The sequence below is a fragment of the Alligator sinensis genome, unplaced genomic scaffold, assembly GCF_000455745.1.
Source record: "Alligator sinensis unplaced genomic scaffold, ASM45574v1 scaffold836_1, whole genome shotgun sequence".
Classification (NCBI taxonomy): Eukaryota; Metazoa; Chordata; order Crocodylia; family Alligatoridae; genus Alligator; species Alligator sinensis.
In genome coordinates this window covers 647,872-660,831 of record NW_005842667.1, presented here as the reverse complement: position 1 = coordinate 660,831, position 12,960 = coordinate 647,872, and the positions used below count along the sequence as shown (strand labels likewise).

The 12,960-nt window shown below is 39.7% G+C and overlaps 1 protein-coding gene across 4 annotated transcripts in view; it reads left to right on the top strand.

Moving 5' to 3' along the window:
- PID1 (phosphotyrosine interaction domain containing 1) overlaps positions 1–12,960 on the top strand; it is a 201,560-nt gene that overhangs the window by 103,890 nt on the left and 84,710 nt on the right. For 2 of the 4 annotated variants that reach the window (XM_025215737.1, XM_025215738.1), the window contains one exon: positions 9,232–9,291. The exons of 1 other annotated variant lie outside the window; for it this stretch is intronic. In XM_025215737.1, the coding sequence (XP_025071522.1) occupies positions 9,232–9,291 (60 nt within the window). Of the gene's footprint in view, positions 1–7,651; positions 7,762–9,231; positions 9,292–12,960 lie in introns of all 4 variants that reach the window. One more of the 4 variants, XM_025215740.1, reaches the window with a different exon arrangement.

The following is a 12,960-nucleotide window of genomic DNA, read 5'->3' as shown; positions in this document are numbered from 1 at the left end:
CCACCCCACCATCTCAGTGTTCCCGAGCCGTGCCTGGTATCTTGAGGTATGTAGAAAAAACATTTAAAGCTGTGTCTATGGCCAAATTGCTGATTCTCTGAATCAGCATCAGATCTTCAGATTTGGCCGAATCAAATCAGGACAGTGATCTGAATCAATGAATTGAATCACTGTCCCCTGTATCGGGCTGAATCTGAATCCGAATCAAATACAGCCCGCTTCACACACCTACTATCCAGTCCCAGTAGACTGTTGTTAAGACTCCCCCTCAATATTCCAATTTCTTTTTTTAAAAGGAAAGTATGTTCTGAGAGTTTGGACCTAGATCTAGAGCTGAACATGCCTGTAGGACTCATTTTCCATTTCTAAAAATACTATATTGCTAGCATTGTTTGGTTGCACTGGTGGCATCAAATGAGTTTGAAGCATTTCCCTGGATCAGGGAGCTTGGTGCAGCATTAAGAGAAATCAAATGGACTGTATTTAGAGCAAAACCTGGAATTGGAAATAACAAGTGTGCCACCTAGGCCCACCAAAGAAAATACATGAAGGAAGGAGCTAGTGTTTTTGCCTGGGATGAATGGCCAGCTGGCAGCAATTAGGACTTTATACACATGCACTTTTGTAGAAATACTTTTTACAAAGCAGATATCAAAGCCTTTTACTGTCATTTAATTAGGCCTCAAAATGATCCTGTGCAGTATTATACCATTTTACACATTGGCAAATTAGAGATTGGGACGTTAAGTGACTAATCCCTGGTTGTACAAAGAATTAGTGATAGCCCAGGATGGAAACCAGCTGTCTGACTTGTAGCTGCCTTTGCCAACCACTCGATAGCACTATCTGAATAAAAAAAACCAAATACAAAAATAAAAAAGAAGCAATAGAACGATGGCAGTAGTCGTAGGGCATTGGTTTAACAGCTTTAACAAAACAATGCACTTGTGACAGTAGGGGAGGGGGGAGGGGATGATAGAAGAGCTCAGGTCTGTGTGCTCCACAAAGGACAACTAAAAAGGATTAATAAATTTTAAAATGAATTGATTTTCCAGTTGAAGAGTATTGCTGATGCAGTTGGATAATGGAAAGCATGACTGAAAAAGATTTTCCAGTGCATGACTACTCAATATCTAAAAGGCAGCTCTGCCTGCCATTCAGAACAAGAAATTAAAACAATATTTTCTTCTAAAAACAATGCAAAGATGCTTTTTCAGATGCAGTGCCTCTGGTGAAACAGGCATGAAATAAAATTAGTTGGCCAAATCCTCAGTTTTAATGGCAAAACTTCACTGCTTTTGGTGGTATTGTGTTTACTTAGGGATACATTTGATTCATAATTTTGTTTTCTATGTAGTCAGAAAAGGCTAAGAACCTCTGATTAAAATAAATGAATGTGTGGTTCACTTTAGTGGCTTCACACATGCATGGGCTGATGCCATGCAGGGGGTAAGAGTTGGATACTATGCTTTGTACTTTGCTTTCAGAGCTCAGCTGGATTTGCATGCTATGAAGAGGTCTGAGGCGCATCCAGTTCTCTGTAATGATCACATATGGTATTTCAGTGTAGGAAGACTTCTTGCCTGAAGTTTAGAGTTTAAATTTTATTCCCAAAAACACAATATTCTGCAAGTCGGAATCCAACAGAACTCAAGAAAGAAAAAATGCTAGTTTATTGCATATTTTTCTGGTATTTCATACTCATCTTTTAGCAAGGCACAGGCCGTGTGTACATGAGACACTACGGCACAGTAGCAATGAGCTATTGCTACTCATTGCTACTGTACAGTAACATTGGGGGTACTAATTTGTTAAATATTATTACCTGTTATTAAATATTAAATAACCTGTTGCTGTTCACAGTAGCCTCAGAAAAACCCATGTGGGGATGTTACTGCCCAGTAACACTGGTTACTGTGCACTCATTTAGTGCTTGGTTATGCAACTACTAAATGACGACACAGTAACAACTATGCAGTTCACTGCTCGAGTAGATGTGGCCAGTATGTGATGAATTTTCCTGCTGTCATACTATGCTATGGCACTATAATATGAATTACATCTCTTTATTTCCCAAAGACAAGTGCTGATTTTTGAAGTATCTATGAACAAAGCGAACTTTTATGAATGAGCTCCTAACTGGAGATCTGAATGGGCCAACCACCAGTTTTGGTAAACTTGCAGCCTTGTTCAGACCTTAGCATTTTTCTCCAATTGATTATTCCAAAGTGGATGGCAACCATCACATTTACTATGTGAATGAATCTTCCAGGTAATATTAGCCAATATTATCATAGCCCAAATGGCCATATTATCATCTATGCCCAATTCATGATTTCTGCAGATCATAAGTGCCCTTGCAGATGTGTGCTTATAGTTGACTCTATCTGTTTGAACACCCAAATACAAGATTTTATGCATGCAGTGGGGCATGCTGATTTTGTTGCACAAAATTTGTGTGCGCCACTTTGAAAGTGTGGCCCTATGTATTTTTTAACTGTCTTTTAGAGGAACAATCCTTGAACTGCAGCCACAGGCAACCCTCCACCCCTGCAATTAGCACTAAAAACTTAATTTTTAATTTTAGGATTTTTCACAAGGACACACGACCTTTAATTATAACAAAAATAATTCAGAGATTAACATTAAGAAGCTATATAGATATTTTAAGAGAGTGATTATGGGGGTGTATGTCAATACATTCCAGGTTTGGTGGCATTACTTTATCTAGTTTATGGCAGGCATGATGAGAAAATTAGAAGAACATTTGATTTTAACCAAGTTTCTGTGAAAATTGATTTATCTGGATTGTATTACTGTGGCGGGAGCACTATAATTTAGCCATTTAGTCTTTGGATCAGTTACTGTGCATACTAAGGAGGCCAAACATTCATACCATGGAAATCAGACTTCATTTCATTTGTGACCTCATTGTTGCTTCATGTCCAATATCTTAGACTTGAGCACAGAAAGATACATTTTGGCTTTTTTATTGCAGGCACACACATTTATGCACAGCATGAGATACTTAGTAGGTATCTTTACTGGGCTCTGAAAGAAATGAAGTTTATAGAAAAAGCTATGAGAGATTTGACTTAATCAGTGATAATACATAACAGAGCAAGATAAAAAAACAAAAACTACTTTTATTTAAGATATATCTATGAGATTTGAAGGCACGAGAATGATCCTTTGTAATTAATTCTTGCAAGAGTTGAGTCTTCCCCCCCCCCCCCCCAAAAAAAAATGAAAAACTAAAATGGGTACCTGACTTTGACTTGAAGCAAACAAACCCAGTGTTACAGTGGTGCATTACAAGAGATACCTTGGCCAGGCGTGGCATTTTCACACTATTACACTGTTGTTTAACAATTTCTGGAATGGATTGCCTGCAAATAGAAAGCATTATCTTCTCTCTTGTGGAAACTCAGGGAAATACTTCTAAGTAGGACTGACTACCGTTTTGTTTGCAAAATGTCTTGGGGGGCAGGGGGGAAGTATTGTTTATTGCTCTTCTTTGCTCAGCCATGCTCTTGGCATTGGATTGAGATTGATTATCCTTATAGGATGAGAAAAGGCAGACTTTGTCCTGTAGTTATCGTCTGTGCTGAGACAGTAGAGATAAAGACCAGTCTCTCTCAGACTGGGGTACATAATTTGTAGGGGTATGTGTCTGGTTTCTAGAGGACATGCAGGATGTAAGAATGGAAAATCAGGAAAAAGGAAAGGGAAAATATAGAGGGGAAAAATGAAGAAAGCGTTCTTTAAGGTGGCTGAGAGAGGTCATTATGTGGTCATAAGGTCATAAAATATTACTTTATTATCCATACCAGGGATTACACAACAGTATAACAGATTTAAGAAAGGATATGCAACCCCAAATTATTTCTGAACCACTGCAGTAGATGCAGTAGAGCCAGCAGGTTTTGGTGGGTTAGGAGGGCACCCATTCAGTCCATCAGTTCCTGTGCACCACCAATTGCTGGAACTTAGGTTTTCACTCCAGGGTCTGATTCTGATCCTCTTGGAGCTCATGACAAACCTCCCATAGTAGAACTAGGATTTGGCTATTTAGGGTTATTGTAAATAATGACTCCTGTACTTTCCACCCCTTTCTTAAGTCCCCAAATATTTCTCTGGGTTAAAAGATACTAGGAGAAATACAAATTAGAAGTTACTTATAGAGGCATTAACAATCAAGCATGCAAAAGCAGAGAAATACAGTCATAAAATATACAATGAAGGTTAAGCATTTTTTGGGTGTGTGTAGTCTAAGAAGTTTCTCCTTGTTTTTTGGAGAGGACTCTTAAATAACTGCCAATGCTTTGTTTTCTTGTTCTTGATTTTTACTGGATTGAGATTTTTATATGTGGCTTTGAACCAGCTACAATGTTTAGGGCCTAATTTTGAAACTGTGTGCTGCCAGTGTGCACTTAATTTGTTGGTATTTGCATATGCAAGCAGGCCAGACATAATTGGTCATTTGCTTGCAGAAATATCCAATTTAGACAGATGCAAATTAGGTGTGTAATTATTTGCTTATATTTTCAAAGGAAGGCTCTTTGTGTTGCCTCAAAAGAATAGGAGGTTTGATGCATTTCTGTCCTATGTACAACAATGAAAACACTAATTTATTTTTGAATATCTGTCTTTGATTCCTTTATCACTATCACAATAGCAATTAGGTAGGGTTTTTTTTTTGGTGTTTCTTTGTGTGTGGGTGTGTGTGTGTGTGTGTGTGTGTGTGAGGGGGGTCTTCTGTGCCTTTTTTTTTTTTTTTTGTAAAACCAATATAGGCACTTTCTTAAAGATCCTTTTAAAAAACATTTTAATGAAATACATGTGGAAGAGTTCTATCATTTTTATTGTGCAGCTAGTCAGAGAGGCTGGAAAAAATCCTGCCCTGAATGATTTAAATATTGATATAATGATGAAAAAACAATTTACAGCTAATTCCTCTAATGTACATCAACAAAAATAGCCTTGCTCAGATGGTCTGCCCTATTCCAGTCAAGAGCAGTGTGAGGACTGAGGGACAAGTTATATAAACATTTGCAAGGTTGGTCTCAATTTTCAAGGCTTTCTGTGGAGTATACTTATAAGAATGACAGATAATGCACTTGTGTTTGTATTTTGCCTTTTTTATCCTGTTCATCCAAGGTGGGTTGAAATACAGATTTTATATGTTGCTCTTACTGAACATAGATGGAGTTTTTATGGTAGATCCAGAACACTGACCCATCATTTTTCCATGATTTGGCTTCCAATAGTAGCTTAAGACTCAAAAAAGGGGGCATACAATATACTTGGCCAGTTATGCAATGTTGCACAAGAGTTGGGCTTGGGGTAGGAGTAGGATTTGTGCCTGATTTTAGCTTGTGATCATCTTACAGAACCTTTCATCCATAAAGTATGAGAGTTGATCTCCTTATATCTTTTCATTCTAGCTTAAATGGCTATAAATATAATTCCTGCTAATTAAATTATCTAATCATGTAATCCAAATAGGAAGTGCATTTGGTTAAAACAGGAACACTCTCTGTCTAAAGTAGTAAAACAAGGTCAAATAAAATGAAAATTGTTTTCCTACTCTGTCCTTTGCAGAGGCTCACAAATTATATCTGCTCACAAGGACTGATTTTTGAGGTATTCCCCTGTACATGATACATTTGATTAGAACATATGCCATATACAGACAGTATAGATCAGGGGTGCCCAACCTCCAGCCCATGGGACCAGATGCAGGCCACGGAGCCTTGGAATCCAGCCTGGGGTCTGCCATGGTTTGGGAAATTCGGTGGTGGGAGCATAGTGGCAGTACTGCCATGCCCCCTTGCTGCCAAAATCCCAAGCCCCACAAGGCAGGTCAGAGCTGGGCCACAACTTTCCTCTCAGCATGGCCAGATTGGAGCTAGGTCATGCTCGCTTCCCTCTGGACTGGCGGGTTGCATGCCTTTTTCTCCATAGGGCTGGGCCATGACCCCTCCCCCTGCATGGCTGGTTTGGGGTCAAGCCACACTCCCCCAACCCCTCCACCTTCAGTGCTGGGCCGTGACCCCTTCCCTCCACCCAGCAAGGTTGAAGCTGGGCCATGTCCCCTTCCTCCTATGGACTGGGCCATACCCTCCTCCCCTGATGAGGCTGATCAAAGCTGGGCCATGGGCTCTTCCCTCCATGGGGCCAAGTTGGGGCTGGCCCAAGCCCTTTTCCACTGTGTGGCTGGCTCAGGGCCAGGCTGCCCCATTTTCTCCTCTGCACAGCCAGATGGAGCCCTACTGGATCTGGCCCATGGAGGGATTGGGCACTGCCCATCTGACCTATCAGCCAAAAAGGTAGAGTATTGTTGAGTGGAGATATTATATGGCTGTGATCCCCTGAGACCTTCCTGGGATGAGCTGTGAGAAGGTTGAGCATATCCAATGATCACCAAGCCTGGAATGACCATCTTTTGGCTTCCATACCTTGATGTTGATTGAAGTTTATGGGGAGATGAGTGCAGGTCGAGCAATAACCCTCCTTGCCCACCCGGGCCAATTCTTCATCAGGCTCCTCCTCTGCTTACACCCCACTCTCACCATGTCCTGTCTTCAGTAGAGTCAATAAATTGTTAGTTGCTTTGGATGTTGCATAACACTCCATATATGTTCGTATAAATAAAGTAAAAAATAATGACCGCAAAATCAGCCTTCAACTCAACAATGTTTTAATCAATTCAAGACATACAAAAAACTAGAACTCATGGTTCCAAAATGATACCTTTTTATTAGACCAACTGGGAAATCTCAAGAAATTTGTCCTTTGTGATTTCCCAGTTGGTTTAATAAAAGGTATCATTTTGGAACCAAGAGTTCTAGTTTTTTTGTATGTCTTCTTATCTCAGACCAACATGGCTACCAAGTACACTCCTTAATCAATTTAGGTCAATTCATTCTGGGTCTTAACAGAAAACAAACTCATATCAATTCACCCCGCTGCTCAGGCTGGTAGACTTCAACCAGAAGTTCTTTCCATAAAAAGAAAGATCACAAGTCCAGAATCTAAATAAGCCAGAATCACTTCAGTCAATGATATATCGATCAGAGTGTTCATGGCCATATCATTTGTGCCATTCCAAGAATCCCCAGTTTCCCAGCTGCAAGACCCAGCTGCAGTTCATGGCCCAGTTCCCTGGTTGGGACAGATGCCTCCCTTGGGGCTGATTTTATTTTAACAGTCCCACATTAGGGCAGGCCAGCTACCTTCCCTCTCTCCTCTTTATTTTTTTAGCTGGAGAGAAAGAGGAGACAAAGGTAAAAAAAAACCCAACCAACCAACCAACCAACCAAACAAACAAACAAACAAACCCCTAAACCAAGATAAAGGGGGGGAAAAAAGCAAATGGCCTGAAAGGGCAGGGCCCCTTTGAGACTCATGGCTGCTTCTCCCTTTCACAGTCTCTTTGCTGCCTCCAGCCACTGTTGTGTCCACTCCACTCTGTCAGGCTGTTTCCTGGCAGGCTATCTCTGTTCCATAGCTAGGGTTTCCCCAACTGATTTTTCTCCTGGAGCTCAGTCCATTCTCTCTTGTCTTCTTTGGGAGATTGGCAGCTCCAGCCCCTTCTGGTTCTGGTCTCTCTCATTCGCTGCCGCTCCTCTTTTCCACCTTTCTCCAGGGTCTGAAATGTCAAGACCAACACCCCTTTCTCCAATATGGAAGGAGCATGTGCTCCTAAACCTTTGGGGCTGGTCCTTCTCACCACGGTGGCTCCTCCCTTCAGTGAAGGTAAGTAGTTCATGCTCCCGTCCCTCTGGGCTCTCCTCAGGACCCCCTTTACTCCCTTCACAAGCACTATTGGTGGAGACATATTTTGAGTGTAGCTAGCGAATGGCCCAACATCACTCCTTAAGAGCCTACATTAGCAGATTTACAAATGGTACAATTGCTCACTTGAATGGGTGTGTCCAAATAACTGCTCAGATTAATGTTCAGATATATGAAATGCAGTGAATCCTCTATATTTAACATAGAAGAAGCCACATCCCACCATTATTTATTACTAAGACCTTCAGTGGGCAAATGGCTGAGTATAAGATAGAGCCTAGTATTTTCAGTAAAGGATGAACCATGGGTTTTAGAGTAATCAATAAATCTTGTCTGTTATGTTGTGGTTACAACCATGATTCGCTTGAATTCTACATCCACTCAGAATCTTTTGTAGTTCAAACAAAGATGTTTATGTATGAAAATTGCAGACTTACTAAAAAAATATTCGGGCTCTAGGCATAGTTATCATTATTTGCAATGACCATGATGGACTATAGTGGCATAATACAACTGTACACTCCCATGAATATATGCTAGTGAGTGATCTTTCAGATTGGCAAAGGCAAGTTGCACTCTGAGCAGGATACAGTGAATCTGAGCAGTTATTTAGATAGATCTTTCAAAGTGAGTGATGGCACTGTTTGTCTCATCCTGTTTTTTCCTTCCCTCTTTTCCTCCACTCTAATCCCTGGGCTCGCACTCTCATTCTTTCTTCCCTGCAGTTACTGTGCAGCATCCAGACAAGGAACCTGTTTTTAATTGTCATGTGTCATGTCTGTCTCATAAAACATGCAGTGGATCATATGACTATTGTGTAATGTTAGAATACTGTTGAAATGAATATCACATAGAAAGACTTGTAAAGTTGTCTTGAAATAAAATGTACCAAGTTTCAAAATTAAAGAGGCAATAATTCCATACAGATGACAGAAATACCAAGAATGAACAGAACGCTTAAAAACATTCTTTGTGGCTTCAGCTCCCAGTCATTACTGCACAGGCTCTCTCTCAGTAGTCCTTCTAATTGTTGACAAGTTCGTTCTCTCTCTCTCGTTCTCTCTCTCCCCCCATAAGAAATCAGGCTAGCCAGTTAAACAGGATGTGATAGTCTGGTTTTCATATGATACGTACTGTGCTTTCATATGACGTACTTTTTGACCACTAAGTCATCCCCTTTGCCTGTAGGTTAAAAGCAACACCGTAGCCCTAACTAACTGGTGGGCATCATGGTCACAGTTCACTGTTGAGTCATGAGCCTGTTCTAAATGACAACCAAATGACTTTGGGTTATATTCTTTCTTCTGCTGTCCTTGGGCATGGCTGGCCTCACCAAGGATATGCTTTCTATATTGGGAAATGTTGACATCAAGGAAAAATGGATCTAGCAATGGAACACAATTAACATCTTTAATGCATTTCTTATCACAGACCCCACATCTAAACCTCCTGGCTTTGCTTTGCTGGACAACAGGGTTTGTACTGGACAAGGTAAATGCAACTACCTACTACATGAATGGAATTTTTTTGAAAGAACCCAAGTGTGCATGTGGCAAAATCCAAATTATAGCATACATCCTAGAGGAGTATTATATTTATCATTTTAATGGTTGCATTGAAGACTGACACCAGGCTACTGATGATGCCTTGCAATGGATATCAAATCTAAAACTGTCACTTTAGCCTTATCCCTCAATGCCATAGTTTACAGGTTGTTTATAGGATGTTTATAGCTTGTATGTCATTCAGTTGCTATATTCCACATGAAGAAAATGAATAAATAGGGAAACCCCATTTGTAAAAACTCAGTACAGGGCTTTTAAGAAAACAGTGGGCCTTAAGATACTAAAAAGCTGCCAGATGCCTGAATACCTCTGTGGATCTCGGTCTTAGACTTCAGTGCACCATTCCTTTGTAGTATTTCTAAATTAAAGATAGCATTGCCTTATTAATTCCATATTGCAGTCAGTATTGTACAAATAAATCTATTGAATTGTTAATAAAATGAAAGATACAAGCAGAGAGTAACCCAGACAACAGTAGTTTCTGGTCCAGTTATTTGAATAATAACATCTTTCTTAAGATAAGATACCCAACTGAAAGACACCTACCTGGAAAGGTATTTTTCATTTTACATACTTGTTAAATTTTGGAACAAGTTCATATTACCTAGAACCCCAGAGTATCTTATCCATTGTACATACACTGTCATTCAGCAGGCCCCCTGCCTGTCCTGGGCTGTTTGCTGTAGCAGGAGGTTTAGGGACAGAAATTACACATAAACCAGTATAAGTGATCAGAAACTGGTTCAAATGTGTAACACAACAGAAGTTCAGTGTACCTAAACTGCTTTTAGAGTAAACCTAGATGGATGCAGTATCAGAATTTACTGAGTTAGGTAAAATTGGATTACTGAACTTCTGTCCCAGATACCCTCTGGATTCAACTAATCTCTTAGACCCCCAGTATCCCAGGATGCTTTGCACCTCCCCAACAAGCTCACCGTCACAGGGTAGGCCATCTAGCCTTGGCCTAAGCTGTCTGCTCCAGCTGAGCAGGGAGGCGTGCTCTAGCAAGCCCCCGGCTTCTGGCCTGAGCCAGTGCAGGCATGTGGCTGCATTTCCAGAATCATAAGCGAATGTCTGTTCACTTGCTTATCAGTTCAATTTACACATCTTAGAATAACCTTCAAAGATTGAATCAATTCAGCTTCAGACTTTTTTGACTTCCTGTACTTAGCTTAGGAGTGCAAGTCAGTTGAAGTTGATTGGGGGAGTGGGGCAGGCCACAAAGCAGTTACTGTTAAGAGTAGTGAGTTACAAGACCTTATTGTAAAAAAGCACACTGTTCTGTCTAGAGTTGGAGGTATACAAACAAGAGGAGAAAAATGATGGTGGAAAAATAATGCTTGTGAGAATAATAAAAAAAAATAAAGAAAGACTCTGAAATGAATTTATTATTCCAGGATAATGTTGTGCTACTGCATCTTAAAGCTTTTTATCAGAGACCAAGAATTCATTACAAATATTTTTGTATGCAAACTCCTATGTTCATTTCAATAATGTTAAGGAGGTGACATTTTAAATTGAAAATGAGCCTGGCAGTTCCTCTTGGGTACATTTCTCTTTTTTGCCCTATTATTGATATTTTATTTGTAGCTTGTTGTTAATGAACATAGCAATAAGAGATGGTCTTTGAGGATATTCTGAGTGATGCTTGTTACATGTTGTCCCTGTGGGATTACTGTTTCCCATTCCCAAATCAGGCAGTCTACAGATTTCTCCAGTGGTGCCAGTACTTTTAGAGCTGCAGTATGTTGATATAATAATTACCTTTTTGTTTTCTTTAGCTAAAGTTTCTGGACCAAATTTAGCTTTTGTTCATGCTGGTACACAAGAACTGAATTTGCCTGTCTGTCTTTGCCTAGGAAGTGTCTCCCTTTCAGGTACTCTGTCTTTTCCATTAAAATATCATCTAGAATTTTGCTTAAACTTCACTGTGCTTTGTACCATCTTTTGCATTTCATAATTTTTCAAGTTACAGATGAGACAAAGTTCAAATTAAAAAAAAACCCCAAAACAACCCAGCATCTTGGTCTGTGATATTTCAGGATTGGGTCAAGGGAGAAAACACTAGAAAAATTTTAGAAAACATACCCAATCTTTTGAGAATTCAATGCAAAAAAGAATGCAACCAATTGCCATAGCTGTCTGAATTTGGACATGGGCAGACAAGGATCCTTGGGTGAATTTGATATCTTTTATTAGACAAACCCAAATAGTTGGAGAATAGTTATTAAGCAAGCTTTCGGGTTCAAAAACCCTTCGTCAACACGGCTACAACCTACACCCCTGAATTTGGACATAGCACCTAACAACTGCAGGAAATCGCAACAGAACAGGCAGGTGTAATATTGCCACCAAGTGCCAGCAGAAAGCTGGCAGCTTGAAGTCCTAAGGGTTCCATGGGAATCCTATTAATTGAGTGAATCAGTGTACTTCTGATTGTGCTTCCTTGGAAAGAGCCACTTAGCCAGTCTTGGGCCACTGATAGAACTGCTGGGGCAAAAGAGATATCCATCTACCAGGAGAGACCATAGAGTAAGTCAAATCCTAGTATTTTGGAGGATAATCCTATTATCTTTTTATGTAATGTTGAAAAAATCCTGCAGTCTTAAACCACATCACATTTAGTTTTGCAGGATAGTGTCATATGGGATATCCTTAGTGGGATACAAAATGACAATTTAAAGAAATTGCTTGAAAGAGTTTCTTCACAAATAGTAGCTAGTATCCAGGGACATCATTTGGAAAGAATACGTATTTTGCTTGAATAGATATTCTTATTCTTTGACATTAAATTTTGTTTTTCAGAAGGGCAGTAATAGACATTGTAGCCGTCAGGTATCTCTTGGGACTGGAAGGCAGACAAAAAGGTCACAGTCATTAGGGTTTTAAAGGACATCCCTTTTGCCTTCCCTCTCTCCTAAGGTTGGGTTAGGGAAAAAATAGAATAAAATGTGCAGATTTCCAGTTGATCAGGTATTTAGTTTGTCAGCAGCTGCACAAATCTCACTCATGTTCTCCTTCACTTTCTGAGTTGAGATAAATTTAGCCCTTTCTTATTCTGAACCTTTGTGAGATGTAGTGGGGCTTTCTTTGTTCATTTTGGGTTTTTTTTTTGCTTAGTTTTTGTTTTTGGGACAGTTTGGACAAAGCAAAATATTTTGCTCTGGTTTCTTGTGCTGTTATTTGTGATTCTCACATTAATTGAGGTCTCTAAGTCCTCAGGCGTCTTGTAAGGCAGTTCTGCAGAGACTCAATGTAGGATTTTATACTCGGGGTAGTGTTTTCTCTGTTCAAGTGATGTAAATCTGGAATAATTCTAGTGAAATAATTGAATTAGAATCTGACCCAAAATCACCTGGATGTATTTAGATACTGAATTTTCCTTCTTTTTTTTTTGTAACTTTTTTGTATTATGCGGCATTATATTTAAGCTTTGTTGAAAATAGCCCAGCTTTGTTTCCATAGGGATTTCTTATTTTTAGTAGAAAATGTAACCAAGTATTTTTACAGTTGAATCTAGTTTAAATGTGGTGTATTTCCTATGTTCTCACTTTCTCTATATTGTACTGGCACTTCCTGAAGAGGAAGAGCG